The sequence below is a fragment of the Dendrobium catenatum genome, unplaced genomic scaffold, assembly GCF_001605985.2.
Source record: "Dendrobium catenatum unplaced genomic scaffold, ASM160598v2 fragScaff_scaffold_733, whole genome shotgun sequence".
Classification (NCBI taxonomy): domain Eukaryota; kingdom Viridiplantae; phylum Streptophyta; class Magnoliopsida; order Asparagales; family Orchidaceae; genus Dendrobium; species Dendrobium catenatum.
In genome coordinates, this window is record NW_021319195.1 from 776,287 (window position 1) to 800,405 (window position 24,119).

General features: G+C 31.8%; 1 protein-coding gene across 3 annotated transcripts in view; it reads left to right on the plus strand.

Annotated features, from left to right (window-relative positions):
- LOC110102360 (ankyrin repeat domain-containing protein 2B) overlaps nucleotides 1-24,119 on the plus strand; it is a 52,031-nt gene that overhangs the window by 7,812 nt on the left and 20,100 nt on the right. For all 3 annotated transcript variants that reach the window (XM_020830679.2, XM_028696324.1, XM_020830678.2), the window contains exons 2-4: nucleotides 5,007-5,152; nucleotides 6,885-7,094; nucleotides 7,178-7,326. In XM_020830679.2, coding sequence (XP_020686338.1) covers nucleotides 5,007-5,152; nucleotides 6,885-7,094; nucleotides 7,178-7,326 — 505 coding nt within the window. The remainder of the gene's footprint in view (nucleotides 1-5,006; nucleotides 5,153-6,884; nucleotides 7,095-7,177; nucleotides 7,327-24,119) is intronic.

The window sequence follows — 24,119 nt, forward strand, 5'->3', positions numbered from 1 at the left end:
TCCCCATTAACTCCACTTTAATTGCCACATTTTTCCCTTCCCCATTAATTCCTAAGAGCGTTGCCTTTTCCTATTCCCCCCATTAAATCCTAATTGTTGTTGCCTTTTCCCATTTCCCCAATTAATTACTACACTAGTTGATATCTCTTGCAACCGCCATTGACCATCGGAGACCTCTCTTCCAGTGGCAACTCACTTATATTGCACCCACTACTTTTTTTTGTTGACCGTTTACTTCCTATTATTGGCATTGTTAATATCATATCAAGTTTTCTTCTGTTGAAATTATTCAAAGAGTGTGAGTGAGGGAACTTCACTGTGATTGTTCTAGTTGTTAATTGTGGGATTTGTGTGACTTGTGGATAAGTACATATTGTCTTGGTTATTATTTTACTGTTCCCCGCCAATACTTGTAATTGCTTGCTATTACTTTGTCAACAATTAAGAAGTCGCTTAAATGAGCACTTGATCACCATTATTACATAATTTCTAAGCTTGTCAATTCATTATTATTCTTAAGTAATTCATGAATCTAGCATATGTTTCACATTAATAGGTGTTTTTAAATGTGTTTTTTATTATAAAAAAGGTTCATTTGTTTATCGGGCGATGTGAGATTTTTGTGAATAGTTTCATGGGATTTTCAAAATTTATGTGTGGATATTGATTGATTTGCTCTTTATGGAAATGATTACACGCTATTTGAATTTTCTTGCTATTATCAGGTTTTGTCTCCTAGAACGATTCCCCCTAGCTTTTGGGTAAGGGCTAAGAGATTTGGAATGTGGCATGTATGTAGGGTGTTCTATTAAAACCTATGGGATTTTAAAGTACTGATAAAATTGATGCTTATTAGTTTTAGGATAACGAGTCTATAAATAAGTTGATTTGGGACCAGTAATTATGAAATTTGGTTGAGAAAAATTTCCTCTTCTAATTTTCAATCTTGTGTATATAATTCATTTGATCATGTCACGAGTTTAAATACCGTTGTTAAGTTTACATTTAACTTTGGTGAATTCTTCTTGATTTTGTTCAAATTTGACTCAATTGGTATTTAATTGCAAGGATTAAATTACAAGTGATCGTTGTTTTGGTGTGTTTCAAATTTCTTGTTGATTTCTTCTTATTTATTTAGTCCTTTCATTATTGTTTTGGTTCAAATTCTTGTATTTATTATTTGCTTCAAAGAAATAAAGTTGGCTTATTTAGTGGGTTATGAGCTGCAAATCATAAGTTTCCCTTGGTAATATGCGCATATTGTATCATTTAATCTAGTTGCATTTGTAAACCCTAAGCCTGAACTATCTCGCATCAGTGATATTTTAATGAGAAATAATCATTTATTTACCATTGGTCACTCTTTTTTGCTTACAAATAAAAGTAGAGGAGCCTGAGTGCATTTTGAGTTTATTTAGTGCCGTGGCTGATGTGTGAGTCATTTTCTAGACTTTGGAGTGTGGCTTGTGATTGTCATAGCTTAGGTATTTTTACCCCCACTTAATGATTTTTTTTTTCAAACCTTAAAATATAGGGAACTCATATTCATTGTTTATCTCATTTGACAGAAGGAGAAGTTGATTTATTCGATTAATTTTATAATGTGCTATGCTGTAAGGAATAAAGTAAGTTTTATATTAATGTTTTTTAAGTGCAAAGCATAACACAATGCACAAAGGTTATTTTTTTCTTCAATTGATAAAAGGTGTTGCTTTTATTAACTAAAGTGCTCATGAATAGGGGTGTCAATAAGTGATCCGACCCAAAAAAATCGGGTTCGAGTTGATGTGTTTAATAAACGGGTCGGGTTTGGGTCATATATTCTGACATGTTTATTAAAGGGGTCGAGTTCGAGTTGACTCCCCAACTCAATTTTAACCTGAAAAGATTTGTTTAATATTTTTTTTCTTAAATTATTTTATTTATTAGTATAATCTTCTCAATTTTTATCAATTAAGCTAAAATTTATGATTAACAAGTTAATAAATAATATATTTTTAATTAAAATGGGTTTTTTGTTGCTAGCAGGCCAGGTTGGGGTCCATCTTTTTAACCTGTTTTTTAAACGAGTTGGGTTCGGATTGACCAGTTTCCAGTCGGACTTGAACCGAACCATTTACCCATTTTGACACTCCTACTCATGACTTAGACACACGTGTGTGTTATTTGAATATAATAGTAATTTAATTAACCAAAATTTAAACCATAGAAGATATTGCTTTTCGGTAAATATAATGATAATACCAAATATCAATAATAATTTCAAATCATGTATTATTTAATAAACAAGTTCAAAAATTATAGAAAATTAAAAAGAAATACGTTGCTTATGCCTTATTTGAAGATGATTTTGAATTGTGAACCTACAAATTGTAATTTTAACTTTTTTTAATATGCATATAAATTAACAAAATATTAAAGGGAACAAGTCGTCCGACATATTATTATAATTTTATGAATTAGAGTATGACAAAATAAAAGGAGAAAAATTAAAATTCAACATTCATGTTTTAGTTCAGCACAAAAGTTGAAGATTAAGGGTTTGTTTAGGATAACTTTTTCATTAGTTTGCTTTTTAGATTATTGCCATGCTTTTATTTGGCTAATTTTTTTTGCTGCTTTTTAGAAATTTTTGACATGAAGCAACTTTTTACAATTAGATTTGCTAATGCATGACAACTATATGAAAGCTGATGATCCACTTCTTAAAAAAGAAAATATTAAACATTGATGATGACTTTAAAAAAAAATTTGCTGTCCCCATAATAGTTTTAATTGTTTTATAACTATCTTTACAATAAGCTACAGTTGTCGCAAACAAACCTTGAATGCATAAAACCTCAAGTCCTATAAAACAAGATTTAGGGTAATTATTATTCATCATTCTCTCTTTAATTCTCATAATCCCTTTCTCCTTTAGTTGGAATTCCATTCTCAAACTTACTACTTTTATTGAGTCAAACTTATCTTGTCTTTCTTGGATAACTTCAATGGAAGTAGATGCAATTCGAGATGAATTAAACTTGATTATGGATGAGCCTTCTACTCAATATCATGTTCGATCAACTTGTCCTAATGCCTCATTAATTTTTTTTCCAAATTAGGTCTTCTTCGCCAAAATAATCTTTCCAAATATCTTCCATTTCCCCCATTATATACTCACAACTTTTGTCAATGCATTTGTCATGGCCCGACTCGGAAACTTGGAATGCCATGGCGGAAATTGATAGTAGGATGTAGTTTTTTAAATTTCATTTACTTATAATCATTCTTAAAGTATCAACATTCAATGCAACCAAAGAGATATGCTATCAAATAAACTTAATTATAAACTAAAAATTTAACACTTATAATATAATTACTGTTCTCTTATAATGCCACTTCTGTGACATTTAAATTGTCTTCTCTCACTTATTTAGTTCTCGAAATTTTATAATGAAAATATTAATTAAAACAATAATGAGTTAATCAACATAAGTTAGTTGGTTGATACAATAACAAAATGGAATTTAGAAAATGATATGTATGCTTTTTTAGGTAAATAAATTTGTACAAAATCATTTGACAATTCATTTTATTCAAAGATAACCATCTAAGGGATTTTTAAACACTTTTATACGGTGAGAATAATATCTTATCTTATTTTTATGTAGTACATCCATCACATGGGCACCATCTAAATTGCACCATTTAAGGTACTTCAATATCGATAGCCTTCTTCATTCTACATGCGATCACATTAGCATTTTCATCTTGTAACATAAGGGATGAACCCTATCAATCAATATGCATCTACAAGAATTTATATATAAATTGTTCCATTTGCATTCTCCATATCATTTCATATGTTTCTATTGTGAACATTGTATGGTATAAGATAAATAATTAAAACATTACAAAAGATTTATGACTTTCAATTTTGAATGACCAATATTTTTTTAAGAGTGACAAATTATTAATGAATTTGCAAAAACATTAAACGAATATCATGATAGACGTGTTTGATGTAGGAAAGATTATATCATTACTATAATTTAAAAATAGAAGTGTTCACCACAACCTCAAATGGTTTGCTTTTGCCTTTTAGTTCTTCACTCAACTTCTATTAATTGAAAACCTATAATTATTTGCATGAGATACCATGTTAATTAATTTTCTTTAATCTATGCATATTCTACTCCCCCCTTCTAATTTAATAGTGCTTTTACTTAATAAGTCTAATTCAATTCTCAACATAGCGTGATCATTAAGCTATTAATTTCTATCAATCTACAACTAAACACACATAGAATTATAGAAATTATTTAGGTTAACTATTTTATTTATTCTACATATGCTTATCTTTATTATAATTTAAACTCAACTTAATAGCATTTTTTAACATTCGAGTTTATAAATCATGCTAAGTTAATAGTTTCTTTTATTATATTGATTAATATTTAAATATTTAGTTTAATACTTTACATTTTTTTATATAATAACAATAATATTTATAGAATTTATTTTATGATATCGAGACATACAACTTGAATGATATTTTATCTTAATACTTTCACATTTATTTTAACTAATTATTTTGTTTTAAATTTTCTAAGAATTTTAGATTCATTTTATCTTTATAATTAAAATATAGGAAATAGTGTCTATCATTTAATTATAATTTAACTTTTAAGCTCTGAATAAAATTCATTAAATTCTATTATATATGCATATATATTGTCTAAACATCTTTTTTATTTGAATTTCAAAAGACCTTTTCATACACGCACATTTACACAAACAAATTACTTTATTCTGTTTTAATTTTGCTCATTTGAGCATATATATACTTATTCAGATTTAAAAGAAAAGAGGTAGAATTAAGGTTTGATGTTACTGTGCACATAATTATGGATTGGTTAATCATTCTTTTTGTGAATTTCTGTGGATAATGTTATCGATTTGTAAGGAATTGATGGAGCTTTCATCTTTTTAGTTTTAACTTGTTAGAACATTTTCTTTTTTAGGTGACAAGTCAGCTTCAACAGAGAACAAAAACTCAAATGCAGCAGCATCTGCTGAGCAACAATCAGGTGGTGGAAGAGCTACTGCACCCACAACAGCTTTTCCTGCAAATCCTTTTGATTTTTCTGCTATCACAAATCTGCTTAATGTAATTCTTCTTCCCTGTTCATGACTATTGAAACTGTTTGCTCTGGTGCCAAGTTGTATTATTTTAATTCAAATACCTATGTTCCCGTGTTCTATTGCAAGACTATATGGGATTGGTAGAAACAAGAAAATAAGCTAGCAACAGCGTTGAGCTATGAATATTTTTTTCTAGCTGTGATCTATTATTCTGCTTAGCATTTTTGATGCCTAAAGTCATCAATTGATTGTATATATGTATAATTATACAAGTAATACAAACAACTCATGATTGCAACTACGTGTTATGCCAACACTTCTATTGTTTGTTTTTGTGATTCAATGAGTGATTTTCTCCTTCTGTTTCTTGGCTTATATCTACATTCTTAGGTCATGAGGGTCTCTCTTGTTGTTTTGCCAGGATAGGATTGCAATGGGTACTGTTGATAATGATGAGATGAAGAAAAGAACAGCCAATAATACCAGCATATGACTCATTTAATGATCTTGAGACATTTTACAAGTTTCCCCAATACTTGATTTTTTTATTTCTTTCCTTTTTTGTGGTTCGTTGTTATTTTATTCACTTGTGGATGACAATGTAAGTTAAGTAACATAGAGATGAGAATGCTCAGGTGAATGAGTGGCTTTTCACTTAAGAGACAGAATGTGAAATGAGTATATATGTGAAAAGGTTACAATAGTTCTAGTGACACATAAGATTAGAGAGAGTTGCCTTAGATGGTTTGGTCACATAAAATATCGGCCTTCTGATGACCGTGTTAGAAGAGTATATGTATTAGATCTAACGTATGTTAAGAAAGGTAGTGGAAGATCTAAAAAGACTTGGTTAAAAAGTATTAAAAATAACTTTTTTATTAGATTTAAATGAGAATTTAATCCTTAATAGAACACAATGGAGAAAAAGGATTCATGTAACCGACCCCTCATAGTGGGATGAAGGCTTGTTGTTGTTGTTATGTATGACATTGTAATGAATAATTTTTTTAATCTTTTTATTAGTTTTTTTTCCTATAATTTATGTGCCTTGTTATGCAGTGTTTGTCTTGCCTTAGGGTACTAACCGGTTTAAAGGGGCATTATTTCATTTTGCAACTTATTGTTCTGTATGGTGCAGAGATGCAGAAGTTAGAATTGCATTGAAAAATGTTATCTATAAGTCAGCTTGTAAACCAAGTGAAGCTTTCCAATTGCTATTATTTACATAATCGGGCATGCTTATGTTGGCTGAAATTCCCGTGCCAAGTCACAAGTTAGAAGTAATTATAAAGGACCTTGTGCATATTCGCAGTGTTTTTTCTACATAAAGAAAGTTGCATCTGTCATCCACGTTGTGCGAGAAAAATCTGCATACAACTTTGCTTTGCCTTTTGAAAAAAAATTAATGCTGCATTGACAAACCATACATTGTGACAATGATAATGTGCACATGTGTGCTTCAGTAGAATATTATTTGTAATGATGTTACAAAAAACTTCGTGCCTTGTGGACCTTTAGCAATATATACGGTGGTTATTATAAAGTTGACATGAATGGATAACTACCATGGTTAATCGGTTTATACGGCATTGATATGAATTCCAAGCTCTAGGGAGTCTGCAATTATTGTTTATATACGCCCGGTTGTAGTGCATATGGATGAAATTTTCAGTCTAATTACTCCATGCCATAATCCATTTTCTTAGAAAGAATTACCAATCCTTTTGGCTTATTTTTCTATGATATGATGAATGCAGGATCCAAGCATAAAAGATCTAGCTTCACAGATAGCACATGATCCTGTATTCACTCAGATGGCTGAACAACTTCAAAAGAGTGTTGCTGTAGCTGGAGAGGGTGGCGTTCCTCCGTTGGATCCACAGCAATACATGACTACCATGCAACAAGTGATGCAGAATCCTCAGTTTATGACCATGGCTGAACGCCTTGGAAGTGCCTTGATGCAGGTATAAGAAACCATTCTCCCTGAATATTAGAAAAAGTTTTAACGCTGGTTGGGAAATCAAAAAATTAAAATATGTCCATGCAGGATCCTTCCATGTCTTCCATGCTCGACAATTTGACTAATCCTGCTCATAAAGAACAAATGGAAGAACGTATGTCAAAAATAAGGGAAGATCCATCATTGAAGCCAATCCTCGATGAGATAGAAACTGGAGGCCCAGCAACAATGATGAAGTACTTGATAAGATTATTCATTTTCTTTGTCAATTAGTTTCATCAGTAGCATTTCCTAATATTATTGGATTAAATTTATCAATCCTTCTTTCATTCTTCTTAAGTGTTACATAATGATGTTAATTTAATGTAATACAAGGGTTTTCACAACTTCTAGCCATGACATCTTTCTTCTACCTTCTTCCATTCCTTTCATATTAATCCCACTTACACAATTTATTAATGGATCTTCTCTCTTCAATATAAATGCCTAACCATTCAATTCTATTTCTTGCATCCTTACTTTCATTGTGACTACTTATTATCTTTGTACCTGCCTTATTGTCATGGTGCTACTCATGTTTTTCAAAATATAATAATTTCTTATTCTATTCCTTATTTTTTAAAGCAATCATCTTAGTTTTCATTTCTTCCACACTCAATTTTATTTATCAATGATTTTTTTCTTCATTACTCGTTGATATCATAGTTAATGTTGTTGCAGTTTTATAAAATCTCTTAAGAATTTATAACTCATCCATATCCCCATTTTCTATATAATAGATTCATGGTACTTAAACATATAACATATATGTCTTTATTTTCTCGTATTATTAATTGATATTTCACATCAACTTAAGTTACGTACATATAAATTGTTTAGCCTACTTAACTAATTCAACTTTTATTGATGTAAACAAGGAATATAGGGGACCCTATATTTCTTGAACACAAAAGACACACACGAAGAACACTGACAAAATGAGTAGAACTTAAAACAAACTTTGTTAAATAAACTCAAACGACCCAAAACTTGACAAACACAACAAAAGATGCTAGGAGATTTAAAGAAATAAAGAAACTTAAAAAGACGCTATCCTCAGACAACTGTCAGAGCGGGTTCCTCACATGCATCGAATTTGTAGGTTAAATAAGTAAAGCGCATAGAACTAGCAAACCGATGGTCCACCACTGCAAGATTGGCCCAATTCTTCAATAGATGCTTCAAATCGACTCTGATACGACACCCTAAAGTTGCTTTACTTTGAGAAGAAGGATACAGATGGAGTGGCACTTGTGGAGAGACGAAAGAGGTTAGAAGCCCTAGAAAAAGGGGTGGAAAGAGCCCGCAGGATTTCCGGAGGGGATGAGAAAAGAAGGTTGGAAAAAGCCCGCAGGATTTCCGAATAAACCCGCAGGTTAATAGCAAAATGCTCACAAATATCAACTGCCTCCCTTCACATCATCATCTCATTTTTAGAGGCAAAGTAGGAGAATGCCAAAAGCCACCTTAGTTAATGTTCACAACATCCCAAGCTTCTTTTTTCATAAATTTCCAAAAGCCATTTTGAAAACAGCCCAAGCTATTTCAGAAAAACAGCCCAGCATAAATTCTGTTTCGGAAATCATAGGTAATTCACGGCACCAAGGAGTTAAGTTCTCGGAAAGCAAGCAGCCCGCTAGAATCCAAAGCAGCAAATCAACGGGAAAAGCAGCACAGCACGGGAAAACAAAGACCGGCTGAATTCCCAAAGGAAAATCAATAACTTCCCAATGAATTCTCAGCATAGAATTCAGCCCCCATTAAATACAAGCCACGGAATCCCAAGAGACAAGAAGAAAAGGGTAAGGGGAAGGGACAAGGCCACTCCAAAAGTTAAACTTCATAATGATGTACCTTTTGGGATATTAATGAGTTACTAAACTTCAGCTCAAGCAACTTAGGGAACAAGCTCAACACCGAATGCTCCAAAACAGCCAACCCGAGAACCACCAGCAGCCAGGGACCAATCGAGCCAGCAAACCAAAGGTCTACTAAGCCATATGCACTACCTACCATGATCATTGGATGCTTTCCCATCATTGGATAGCTAAAAAAGAAAAGAAAACAAAATACACTATTGTTCAAATAAAATAAAAAGTACAGAATTCTTGATTTCATCATTTATCTTCTTCTTTTTAATTTGCAAATAACATTAAAATAACTCAAAGCAATTATCTTTTGTCAGTATCCCTATTACCAACATAAATAAATATATGATACAACATTAATGCAAGTCTGGAGTAGTATCTTACTATGTCAAGCCACTACTTCTAAAGATTGTCATTGTTTCATGAAGTATATCTTCAGTAATTTTAATATATGTTTGATTCGTTATTTTCTTTTATGAAGACAACAATCCATTATTTCTGTAAAAGCTTTTTTCAAAATATCACCTAAATAAGCTGAGTTTTTTGAAAAGATAAATTCGTAGATGGCCTCATTGCAAACAAGATGAAACCTATTACTTGAATAGTAAAAGTAGGAGCATAAAATCATACTACATGAGACCAAATATTTTTCACAATTGCTGTTCATATTGCAGATGGAAAAGTTGTCAAGCTCTCGAAAAATCTTACGCTCGACTCTGTGCTTCTAGTGTCTAAGTAGGTTGCAATTTAATTCAATCAACAAAGTCACTCAAGGCAAAAAGTATTTTGATCATTTCTTATATATATATATAGAACTTGATCTTAAGGATTTTTAGTACTCTACTTCTAAAAATTGATCAGGTATGGGATCAAATATTGGGATTTGTATCCTCCAAATCAACTTCTTCAGATTTTAAAAACAACAACAACATTAAGCCTTTATCTACTACATGGAGTCTGATGCAGGACTACAATGCTTTTAAATGAATGCGATAAGAACTTGCACGATTTTTATAAGACCAAATAACAATTAAGACTATTAGCAATCAAAACGATAAAAGAAAACGTAAAAGTGGTAGCTACGCTTAGGCCAAATCACATGCTAAACACTTAAATTGTCAAAACAACTTAGAATTTCAACAACATGCAAATTAAGTAGTGATTCAACAAAACCCCTAATCTAACATTGAGATAAGCAACATAGAAAGTAAACTCAAAACCCTACGTTTACTAAGCGGAGACAGAGGCGAAGCACGAGAACTTTGCAATTAAATCATCACCTACAAGGTTAGTGAACTAGGAAAATAAATGAAGAGGGAAGAAGTTCACCCCTATTGTTGTCCGGAGACAATTTGCCACTAGACATTGGCGAGTTGCGCGTCGATGGCTTCCGAAAGCATGAAGATGATGCGGTCCACGTACTCTTCAACGGATTTATTGACTTCCGGATCAAAGTCGAAGAAGGTGATGTGGAGGATGTTGATGTTCCATTGAGTCAAGTCCCGGATCGGCCATTCATTGGTGTCGAAGGGTTGTTGTGTGGATGAAGATCGTGGTGGCATTCCTTGAAGACGTCCTTAGAGAGAAAGAAGTTTCTCTCAAAATTTTAATTGGAGAAGGGGCAAGGGTGGCCGACCACTGAAGGAGGGAGGGGGAATTCAGTTTGGTTCAGATTTTGTAGAGGGAAAGTAGTTCAAACAACTCCTTAATTAATTCCTTAATTGCAAGGAATTAATGAAGGAGAAGAGAGAGAGGGGCGGCGGCAAAGGAGAGGAAAGGGATTTATTTCAATTCCAAAAGGAGAGGCTCACTTTTTGAAAGAAATTAAATTGGGGGGGGGGGGCTAGGGGATAATTAAAGGGGGGGGGGGGGGCTAGGGGATTTCGGCCAAAAGAGAAGGAGAGGAGATTTTAATTATTTCTAAGAGAGCAACTTGGTTTTTCGGAAATAAATCCCAATGGTATCTAATAGGGAAGCCGGCGGCTTCAATGGGATGGGAGGGGATTGTGGGGGAGATTTGAGTTTCTTATTTTTAGGAATTAGGAAAGATCTAATTAAATCCACTTTAATTCGAAATTCAAAAGGATTTAATTTAAACAACTTTCCTAAAATAGATTCTCTTAATTAGGAAAGAAATTTCAAATTCAAATTATTTTGAAATCTAAAATTAGGCTTTCCTAAATAAAGAGATATCACTTATGGAAAGTATTCAAGAATGGATTTGAATTATGGAGGGAAGAAGGGGAAGATGGGGCCGACGGCTAGGTTAGGGTTTATGGGGGATTTTGGTGGGGTGAAGGTGGGGAGGAAGGTAGCTTGTGTGGAGTGGGGGAAGAGATTGTGGGATGTGGTGGTTGGCCGGTGATGGTGGTGGTTTTTGGAGTGGAAGGTCGGCGGCTAGGAGGTTGGAAAGCCCTAGGCCGTCGGCTAGTTGATGAAGGGAGAAGAGAAAAAAGATAGAGAAGAAGAACCATGAACTCCGACACTTTCAAGGTTGATCGGTGATCCGTTTTCCTTTCCAAGGGACTTCACTCCAATCTCTTTCAAGCTCTCACGAGAACTCAAACAATGGGAAAATTTGTATATTTTATTCATTAAACATGAAAAGAGAACCTAAGGGCTATATTTAGCCTCATGCAAAGGACTCAAAATAAAAGATGACAATGCCCTTTGGGCTTACACATGACTTCCCTTAAGGGGGTAAAAGCAAAAAAAAATGACAAAAGCAAATACAACATAAAATAATAAAAGACAAATACATAATACGACTCAAAATACATCGATACATTGACTCGATCGTGGCCGTAGATCGACCGCCATGTCTCTAATAGACTTTCTAAGCTTTGATGTCCCCATCAAAGTCGACTACATGAATCTTTTTTTTTTCATTGTGTCCTGTTAGGACTCGTCTTCTTATTTAAATCTAATAAAAAATTATTTCTAATATTTTCTAACCAACTCTTTTTATGTCTGTCTTGACCTTTATTAATATAGGCCAAATCTGATACACCCATTCTCTTAATCGGGTCATCGGATTCTGACGTTTTATGTGACCAAACCATTGAATGCGACTCTCTCTAATCTTACTTGCTATGGAAGCTACTTTATATTTCAAATACACTTAAAAAACGATTGAGATGTCTGACATTGACTATTATTTAATTAGGTATTGAGGCGTATTATGCCCGTGGGACGAGGTATAAACCTAAAGGATTTTTGAAGTGTAAGCCGCACAATTCAAAAACTATGTAAAGTAAAGTGAATGTTAGAAGTGAATTATTAGCATCATAATTAAATAATATGTTATAAAATGATATATTAACATTCTAAATTTCTAATATACTAAGAAGTAATAACTTGACATACATATGAAGTAATAACAAATTGCGTAAGATGCAAAATAACACTTTACATATTTTGCGAAATAAGACTGTAATGCAAATATCTATATGCCAAAGTAATATAAGATATTAAAATTAAATAAAAGTAACATAAAACATCAAGTTGACAATAGACCTTAACTATGCTTATTACAAAATTTACCCCGTTCCTAGTTTCCTATTCTTCAACATGACTTCTAAAGATTAAATTAATAATATAACACCAAATAAAAATTTATTAGCATTGTCATCACATTGGGGGTTTTCATTGGAGTTGTCATTATAGTGATTATCTTTATCCCCTGCCTCATCCTCAGAGATTTCTTTTTCTTCAGTCATACTTCTTCCCTCAATATTAGTAATCAACAAAAAATATGAATATTAATATAATTTAAAGAAATGTCAAAGAATTAAATTTCTTTATAGTCTATATACATTTCTTTTTGGTTCTTTTTGTTGTGGCTTATGTTAGATGTACATGCTTTATTTCTATCACCATCGAAAAAATCAATGTCCAACCGTTCTTTAGTTGAAGTATGTCATCACATAGTAATGGATGCTTGTCATCCTTCTAACCTTTCTTTTTCAAGTTTTTGACCTTCAATCTCTTCTTTTACATGATGTATATGAAGGAGTTTATCATTAATGTTCTTAGTTGATTTATCCATTTATATGAGCTTGATTTGTTTCATCATTCACAAATTATTCCTCATCCGACATAATGGATCCTCGCCATCCTTCTTACCTTTCTTTTTTATGTTTTTGTTTTTAATTCTCTTCTTTTGTATGATATACAACGAGTTCATACCTTTGGTTGTTAGACGATTTTTCCTTTTTGCATGAACTTGATGCATGTGCACTAGTTCCGTTCACATTCGAATGAAGAGTATGTAAACCTCAAAATCTTAATAGCAAAATGTTATAGTTAGAGTGTCACCACCAAACTGAAGTCACCACTCAACTAAATTACGAAGAAATAAATATAATTGGAACTAATAAGTTTAAAATATGAAGGTTACAATCTTATTTCATACAACACAAAAAATAATTACTTCAGAGATTATTTTGCAACTGTATCTTTCACTTATTGAACCGCAAGGAAGCCTTATTCCTGAAAGGCCCATGTTGTAAGAGAACGGTTACTACTCTTTTGGATGTATAAGCAATAGTTCTATCCATTCAATGATAAAGGCCTAATTTTATATTAGGATTTGTTGACTTTTTCTCTGCATATTGAAATTGAGGATTAAGATCATAGCCTACAACATGCAAATGACGATGAAGCCGTAGCTGCCACTTATCGTCGATGATTTTTCATATTTCCATATAGCTTGCCTCTTCTCTCCCATATTTCCCTATTGCTTGCCTCTTCTCTCTCACCTCCTTCTAAGTTATAGGCAATAAATTTCTTTTGGTTCATCATTGCATAGTGTATAAAACCCAATGTAGGCTTCTTCTGTACATCAACCATCTTCAACACTTAAAACAGTGGCCTAGTTGTTATTGCATATAGTTCACTTAACTAGAATCTTTTATTTGGAATAATTTTTCTATCTTCCTTTTCCTTAGATTTTCTATCTCAAGGACAACTTAATCACCGAGTTGAAGTAAACATAGCCTCGAAAGTTTGCCTAGCCTTCAACATGCCCTAGCATTAGATAAGCTATTGCCTTGTTGCAATAGGTTGTAGGATTTCTTTCTTTGAAAACTTTTTGATTGATGCCAAAACCCAAGAATGATTGTATATAAATTTGTTGATCTATTGGCTTTAATGCTTTCTTGTGTTGTGGAAATACACTAAGCTTCTCAAGCATGAGATCAATATTGTGTACGGCATAGGATGTCCAATATAAATTCTTTATCATTTCCATCAATTTGGCTTTTTTTGACTTATAAGTATTGGTGGCCTATTAAGCTGTCACAATCTTAAAACTACTCCATATTATGATACAAAAAATAGTATGCATCCTTCACCCGATTAGATGCTTCTACAAAGTTCAAGAAATTAGTTTTATTTGTATTATTTATCAATAGTTAATCCAACTCCTATTTCAAATATCAGATCATCTATTTAACATCATAGGAGGACTCGCCAGTGGCAGTTCAACAACACTGGAGATGGCTGGTCATGTTGGGGAGGGTTGCAGGATCCACCTCTAACTTCACGGAATGATAGGTCGATGTCTCGGGCACATGCTATTTTGCATGTCCGTGTTATAGCATTTAGGGATTTGATTTTTGAACTTTTAATTTCTCAAAAAAAAAAAAGCTTTAGGCGTAAGCTAAAGCTTTTGAGGCAAAGAGTATCATAACTAATGTGAGGCCTATGCCTCAATTGGATCGCTCTAGGCATGCACCCAAGGCAGTTTTAAATGAAATTGCACTGAGATGCACAACCTATTGCACAATTTTAAAGAATAACTATTAACTTTGGCCATCTAAACTTTATTTACCTTAAAAAAATTGCCTTGTCTATTCACCATCCAAAAATAAAAGGACTTTTAGTGTGAATTTTATCATCAGGATAAGCCACTTGTAGTTTATATCCCAGTTAGACTTACAAGTTACAAATATTTTAGAACTTTTTGTTTTATTGCACAATGATGTGTGGGGAATATTTAGAATAAAAAGTATATTTGGAGCTAGATACTTTATTTCCTTTACCAATGATATTACTTATCTCACTTGAGTTTTCTTAATAAAAGAAATATTCGGTGCTGAACAAATTTTAAAATTAAAAAACCATGATCCACACTTAAGTTTTACTGAGAAGACTAAAAAATTGACAATATTAAGGTATATTTCGAATCAATTTTAAGAAATTATCTCCTACATTAATCGATTTTCCACTAAAGCTCCTTTGTTCTTATATTATGTACCTTGTTAGTGTTGTAAGTCAATACATGAATATCCCTATTAATGACCACATAGATGTTAATTGTATTCTAAGGTAGCAAAAGAAGACAAAAGAAAATGCCATCTTGCAAGGAAGTTAAAATTTTAACATGTGTTTGGTTGGAGACACATTAGATCTAAGATCCGCCTCTAGTTTATTATACTTATGTATGAGGAAACCTTGTTATATCTGAAACCAAGAAACAATATTTGGTTTTATGAAACAATGTTGAAGATGACTATAGTGGCACTCGTATTTGTGTAGGAATGTTGTTATTGGTATAACAATTAAAACCTCCATAATTAAATCTTTCCTAAATCCAATTTGGAAACTTTCCTTACATATATATATATATATATATATATATATATATAATCTTATTTGAATTCAAACCCCACATTAATTTCAATAAGTAAGCTTTCCTTACATATCTCCCTCTCCTATCTGAATTCAAACTTCACATTAATTCCTTCCTTTAATATTTTTCCTTACGTATGGAATTATAGATTTGATGGGCCTCACAAGGGGGGTGGAAACCTCTGCTGTTGCTTTCACCCGGTTCTGCTTGTCTGACTCTTGCTGGACCAGCTGGCTGAGCCAGCCCCTTTCCATATCAATACCCCCTCCCCCCACAAAAAAAAAAGTGCCACCTTGTCCAAAAGGTGGAATGAAGGGAATTGTTACTTAATATTCTGATAGGACTCCTACGTGGCCTCGTACCCCAGTAGGTTCTTCCACTTGATCAACACTTCTTAGCTTCTTGTTGCTCCCTGGCACACTCCTTCGACCTCTAATGGTTTTAACAACACCTCAATGTCGTTTGTCAAAGTCAGTGTAAGTGAAAAAGATGGAATGGGCTCTCCTATCATATGTTGCAACTAGGGCATATGAAACACCGTGTGGAATTCTGATGATGGTTGTAATTTTAAGAGATATGCCACGACATTGATGCACTCCACTATCTCACAAGGACCAAAATAACGGGGTGATAACTTTTTATTCCTTCTCCATGCCAAGGTTTTCTGTCTATAGTAAACCCTGGCCCCTACTTCAAATCGAATGTCTCTCATTTGTGCATCTACTTTCCTTTTCATAATTTGTTGAGCTCTCAACAAATGCCCCTTCAGTTTCTCCAAAATACTGTCTCTATCCTTGAAGTATTGCTTTATTGATGCCACCAGTGTACTGCCTTGTTCATAATATATCAAGTGAGGCGGATCTCTTTTGTATAACACTTTGAACGGTGTTGTCTGAGCTGTCGAATGATAGGAAGTGTTATAAGCATTATGTGAATGACTAGAACCAAGAATTTTACTTTATATTATTTTCCATCTCATTTGGTTTATTTTTTGCATTCATAAAAGTAATTTTCATTGCCTTTTTTGGTACCTTCTCATTCTATCATCGAGTCTTCTTATGCATGATCTTTTTCTGTGAAAAGCATTGATGAAAATATTCATAATACCACTAGCTAGCCATTTTATTATGCTTCTAGCTTGGTTTGATTCCAAATTCATCTTCACCTTTCTTGATAAATTTTTTGAATTTTTTACTTATTTATCACTTTTTAAGTCTCATTTCATATCAAGGAATTTATTTATGTTGAGTATTATTTTTGTACTTATGTTATGCACTTCTTATATCAATTCCACATAATGGTTTTGAACTCACTTAAAATTATGCGACAATCTACTAAAATATTATTTTTCATCTAAATAGAAAGGCCAATTTTTATGATTTTGTTCCACTTTTGAAAGCAATTAAGTTCTATTCTTATTTCTTAAATTAAGCTTATTAAACTTTTTCAGATCTTTGTTGTATCCAAATCTCAATTAATATTTCATGAGGCAAAAGCTTTTTTTCTATGAATTTTCTTAAAAGTTAACTCAATTTCATGTTTTTGGAGCAGTTTATTATTTGCTTCCTTATTTTGTTCACTTTTCTTTCCAAAATCCTTAAAAATTTTATTTAGTAGTTTTTAAAAATAGCATTTCCATCTCTTCTTATGCCTTTCTTAACTATGACCCACCCTATTGTTGCCACATTTAGTACATCTGAGTTGAACATATTCTCTTGACGTTTGTTCGATTGCTAGGGCTATTTGTACAAGGAGAAATGAACACATTAATTTACTTATACGTGTCATAGGAGTAGCAGAAGGAAACTTTTAATTATTTTATATCTCAATATTTTAATTTTTTGCATTCTTAAAAGTTTATTTCATTGCTTTATTTTAGTGTAGCTACTGCCTCCATTGACAAATTTTCTCACTTACATATGGTTGATTTCTAGTGTTTCTTAGAATTTCAATGACAATGTTCCTAGTACAACCAGCCAATTTATTAAGCATCCAGTTTGGTTTGATTTCAAATTTCTGTCTCCTGTTTAGAAAATATAGTTTGAAAAGTTTATTGATTTATCACCTTTCAAGTCTTATCATTTCTCATGAGGGAATTGTTTTATGTTGAGTTTCTTCCTACTATTGATATACCCTCCTTGCTATTTTTCCATATTGTGTTGTTAAAAGTTAAAACTATTAAAATTAGTCAGTCTCAGTGAAAAGGTACTTTTTCCATCTAAATAGAATGTTTATTTATAATTTCTTAACTCTACTTTTGAAACTAATAAAGAGTTATTGTTAATGTTTTAAAGTAAGAGTTTATTAAACTAATTTGGTGTCTTCTATGACTATGCAAAGCTCACTTAATATTCATTGAAATCTATTATCATTATCATCAATGCATGAAGCACGATGTGACACACCAAGGGTTTGCTCACTTTGAAGTGCAATGTGCAAAAAATGTGGGAGCTTTAGTTGATTGAAGCATGTTTCACTTGAAATATTAAATAGTTTGATGATATTCAACAACTTTCGTTAAAAAATTAATTTTGTAATACATTTTGCTATTTTAAGTCAAATATTAACTAGAAAATTTATTAATTACTAGTAATCAATTTGAAAACTAAAAATATTTTTATGCATACTTTTAAGAATCAATGTGAAATATTGTTACTCTTTGAAATTTAATGACTATATTCCGAAGACAACTAACTATTTTTTTAAGCATCTATTTGGCTCCATTTGAAATTTCTTTTTGCCTAAACAACTTATTTTGGCAGTTTTTTAATTTATCACCTTTTTAGTCATATCTTCTTATAGTAAGGAAATTATTTATGTTTATTATTATTATTCTGTAGTCATGATGTCCACTTATTATCATATCATGTGGTTAAACTCGTTTAAAATCCTCTTACAATTATAACAAAAAAGTTTTGTAATGTTAATAGTCTTACACCCCATTTTGACTCTTTATAGTCAATCTATAGTATAACAGAGAAGGAGAATATGAACAAACCGTACTAGCACACATTCTAAACTACCTCTATCATAATCACGGAGTAAGAAATAGCCTATTATGAATATTATAATATATTAAGCTTTATATTTAACAACAATAAGCACATGTAATATACCTCGAATAAAATACACATCTCAAATAAAAAATAGAGCTTTACTAACTTCTAAAATTTACTTACATCCCCAAAAGTGTATGTATAACTCCACAGATCTTTTTGTTTGCCCAAAAGAATCTGTACAAAAAAAGAGTAGTCAATTTTTCTGCTTACTACCCCACTGGCTCCTCCCTCTTACTTGAAGTACAACCACTACTAATGAGTCAGGGCTCAATAAAATACTCAAGCAATATATAAAGAATAATAATAGTATTTTGACAATTGACTTAAAGCAATTGTAATTTCATGGTCATAAGAAATGCATACTATCACTTTCTGTATTATTTATTGTTCAATACATTTATACAAGTCATATAATAACTATAGGCTTTTGCATGCTTTTATCTTTCTAATTCAAGGTTGGGTCCGAATTCCCAATTTTAGAATTGAAGTTGCTCTATAATTCAAGGTTGTGTATGAATTCTCAACTTTTAGAATGTTAGAATTGGTTTGGCCAGTTCAATTGAACCGACCCTAATATTCCAACATACAGAACCAAGTGAACAAAATGATGGAGAGCGCGGCCCGAGCTGTCGCCGCAGGCGTGCATACGTCCATTTGATAGAATTTTTTGCCATTCTAAATGAATAATCGCATTCAAGAGTAAAAATTAGTGACTCATGTGAGAGAAATTCATTTCGCTGCTCCTTTTTCTCCCCACGAATAGAAAAGACTTTGAGAAAGAGAATGTTGACGGAGAGAAATAGTGAATAAGAGGAGGAAGAAGAAGAGTGAAGGGTTTAGAAAGAAACATAAAGGAAGAGAGTGGGAGAAAAAGGAGGCACCTGCGATCGAGCCAATTGAGAGATTGAGAGCAAAGGCGAGAGAGAAGGATTAGGCGAGCATGGGCGAAGGCTTCATCGACTAGGAGAAGGTAAGATTTTTTATTCTTTTATTAGTATTATTTTGAAATAATAATAAATTAATAATAATAATAATAATAATAATAATAAATTTAAGAAAAATTAATATTAGAAATTAATTAATAATAATAATAATAAAAGATTATATGCGATTTTAAATTAAGTCATGAATATGTATATTAAATGATAAATTGGATTTAGCAGTATAATAAATTTATGGCATATAATATACTTAAAGTAATAATTAAAGAGGAGAAATTTCAAATTAGAAAATAATAAATGAGATAATTCGGTATTTAAATGAGAGAGATTATAAGATTCAAATAAGAGATGAATTTTAATTGAAAATCTTAATTAAGATAATTAATTATACAAATAAGGAATTGAATGATACATATTAATAATATAGAAAATATTAATTAAATAAAAATAGAATGGAAGAGAGAGGAAGCAATTTATAATTAAGAGTTTAATTATTAGAATAATAATATTTTATGTAATAATTTTAATATTTACAAAGAATATTATATAAGTGTTAAGGTGGCGTCAGAGTGGTGACTAAAACAAATTGTCAAGACATCTAATTTCAAGGTGAGTATTCATGTCTTTTAATTACAGTAATGATTTTATTTTCTCTTATATATATATATATATATATAACATTGAAAGTCTTGATGAATGATATGATTAAATGTAATTATTTTATGATATGAAATGGAAAAGGGATAATGCATATTATTTCAATTGTCTTGAGTTACTGTAATTTAGAAACATATTTTACTCACTGAGTTGTAGCTTACTTTTAGTTGCTCTAAAGTTTTATGTATAATTTAATATAATTAAAATAAATAGAAGAGGTGAAAATGTATACCGTAGGCGTGTCACACCAGAAGAAAGGTATTTAAGTCATTTTTATATCAATTTATATGTTTGAAATTAGTGGTTCTTTCAGTGTATTTGAGATAGATTTAGTAATTGAAAATCTAATCTACCATCTGATCGTCTGTTTCTATCTCGTTAATTCGAGCCTCCGGGTCAGATTGTGACATAGAATTTCGAGAGTGTAGGCTTACTTTGTCAAGTCTTTATGATGTTGAACGGGTATGGGGGTGGGGGAGATTTGGAATTTGAATTAATTAATTCCCATCATGGGATATCCAATTAGAGAATTAATTAATGGAGGGGAATTAATTGGAGAGGGAATATGGAAAGGGGAGGGGCCGGCCATAAGTGGAGGTCATTAATTGGGGTTTGATTTAAATACTTTCCTAAAATAGATCAATCTATTTTAAGAATTTATTCAAAATTCAAAATTGAATTGAATAAGTAATATCAAAGCTTCCCAAATGAGTGTGTATGAAAAAGGAAAGTAGGGTTCAATCAAGAGCAAGAGGGGGGAAAGGGCGGCGGGTAGGACGGGGGCCGGCGGTTTCAAAGAGGGAGAGGGGGAATTGAGGAAAGCTTTAGTTACTTGGCTTTTTGGGAATCCCAACTTAAGGAAAGGAAATTAATTCCAATCTAATTTATTTGCTAATTTAAATTAGATTGGAGGAGTTTCCTAAAATAGAATCCTATTTAAGGAAACAATTCAAATTACAAATTTGGATTGGGGGAATTGAAAGGAAATATTTCCCAAATTAATTTTGCAAGAAAAGGAAGGGAATAGAGGAGGGAGAATGAGGCATTCAAAGCTTTCCTAAATTAATAAATTAAATTTGGAATGAAAGATTTCATTCCAATTTAATTCAAAATTTAAATAGGCTATGAATGAGTAAGTTTTCTAAAAAAAAAATTATAAATTAGACAACTATTCAAATTCAAATAAATTTGAATTTGATCATTAAGATGGTTACCTAAAATATGAAAACTAATTTATGAAAGACTTGATGGCACGTGGAGATGGGAGGAAACCAAGGGGAGGACCGGCGGCTTGTGGCTTGGCCGTGAGTGGTGGTGGAGCTAATGTCGGTTTGGTGGAAGTAGGGAGAGGATGAAGATGACGACTAGAAACAACAAGAAGGAACAAAAATAAAGAAACAAAAGATAAAAGATAAAACAGCGAGCCTTGGACTCTTCCGAAGACTGACGGGTGATACGTTGCCCTTCTCCAAGGGATTTCAAGCCACGAGCCCGGACCTATTCTGTGGCTGGTGAAAACTCTGATTCCTTCCCATAGGAATCTCACTAACGTCCTCCCAAAAGAACACAAGTGCAAAACATATTTTATTATAATTCCATCATCCCTAATACAAGAGAATGGACATCTATATATAGGCCTCAAAAGAAACTAAAAGACACATTTGCCCCTTGGGCTTACATAAGACAAGACTCTTAAATAAAAGGACAAAAAGGGAAAATTGCAAAATTAAATCAAAATACAATTAATAAACTAAAATGAAACGGAGTGATCTCGGCCATCAATCTTCAACTCTTCCTGTGAATATCGTTCATCGTTGGATGTCCGCATCACTTTCGCCTTTATTTATGTGAGTCTATCCCCCATATATGATTTATTTCACTGTTCCATCATCATTTTCACAATCATACAGTGTGCTAATGTAATCTTTAATAATTAATGAATCAACAAGATTGGAATAAACTGAAATAAATACTATCATAACATAATAAATATGAAGTTGCAATTATATAAAATTTTACTATTTCTCATACATCGATTGAGTATTCAGCTCATTTTCTAGAACATAAGTGTGTATTTGTTCTCCTAAAGTACCCTGGCTCCTTTTTATTTTGTATACCACCTCAATTACACTCTTTTTCGTTCAATCCAACCTCCTCTCTTTCCTCTCTTTTCCTAATGAATCAGAAAACTAATTTCAGCAATACAACTTTTAGCTATACAGATTGCTTAAATGCAGATTTCTACATACAATTTCAGAAATCTGAAATTGTATTTATGAATATTAATTTGCCATACAACTGATTTTTGTATTACTTGCCATACAACAAATTTTTGAATATAACTACTGATTTCAGATTTTTGAATTCCTAAACAATTTCCTATGTCTTATTACGTAAGAAATCAACAGCAATAGCTGCAGCAATCTTCCACAGCAGTCCCGCCTCTTCCAGCTCCTCGCTCGCCTAAAACCCATGGCCTGCTTTGAACCAGAAAGCATCGGGGATGGGAGGGGAAAATGAAAAGGAAATGCTGTATTTGAGTGCTTTAGGCCAACTAATATAATAATAACACTAAATCCACCTAATGTTTCCCAATGCAAATCTCAGCCGCTGATTATAGTCCTTTGCTATCTAGCCCTTGCATGCCTATGTAAGTGGGTAACTACATGAATATTAATAAAATAAAGAAATGACTGTTAAGTAGTTGCTATTAGTTATATATTAGTAGTTAATTAACTTAGTTTTAATTTAACTTTTATTGAAATGTTAAACAACTATTCATTAAATAGTTATACATATACAATTGGATTAATCTTTAAATATACTTCTATATGTTAAAATGCTCAAAATTAAAAGTATAATTTAATGAAAATAAATGAACATTTAAAGGAAGTTTATGCTTACATTGTTTTGAATATTTTGTGTATTATAAATAGAAAGGTATATTTATGACCTTTGAAAGTTATTAAGTTTTATTATTTATTTTTCAAAATAAGTATTTAGTAAACTATTTTTGTATCTTTCATGACTATCCAATCTAAATTAATGTTTATCGAAATCTAAACTGTAAATTTATTCATTTTCTTTCTATCAACAATATACTTACTGATCTTGTTCATTTTTTTCTTCCAAAAATTTTCCTAAGCTATTATTTAGCAGTTTCTAAAAATACCATGTACTTGATGTTTGGTGTCTTCGTCCATGGTAAGATTGTAATTTTACCAGTTTTGTACATGTAACCTAAAAATAATTTCTATACCTTTTTTATTATTATTATTTTTTTTGTAATTTCTATACCCTCTTTCTTTGTTATGGCTATTTTGCAAGACATTTTTTCTTCTTGCTTTATACATGTTATTGTTTTTTTGAATCATCTAAAAATGTGGGCACTAAAAGGAGAAACAAACCTATGAAATAGTTTTCTTATAAGGATTATGGTAATGATTAGGACAAAGGCTTTAACTTTATAATAATTATATCTTAATAGAGTTTTTTTTGCACTCTTAAAAGTGTGCTGTGTTCATTCATTTTTTTTTCTACTTCTCTTTCCATTGGCAAGCTTTCTTACTCTTGTATGATCTATTATTTCTTGTGTCTATTAGAATTTCATGGACAATATTCCTAATATCATTTATTTTTGCATTTGGTTTGTTCTTTTCAATTGTCTTTGCCTCTCTTACCAGTCTAATTTGAAAGTGTTTTTAGTTGTCACCTTTAATTATGTTGATTATTGTTTTTCGTGCTTATGATCAACATTCTGTACTATGATTCTATATCTGGTGGTTAAACTCTCTTAAAATCATCCGACAATCTGGAAAAGTTTTTTATTTT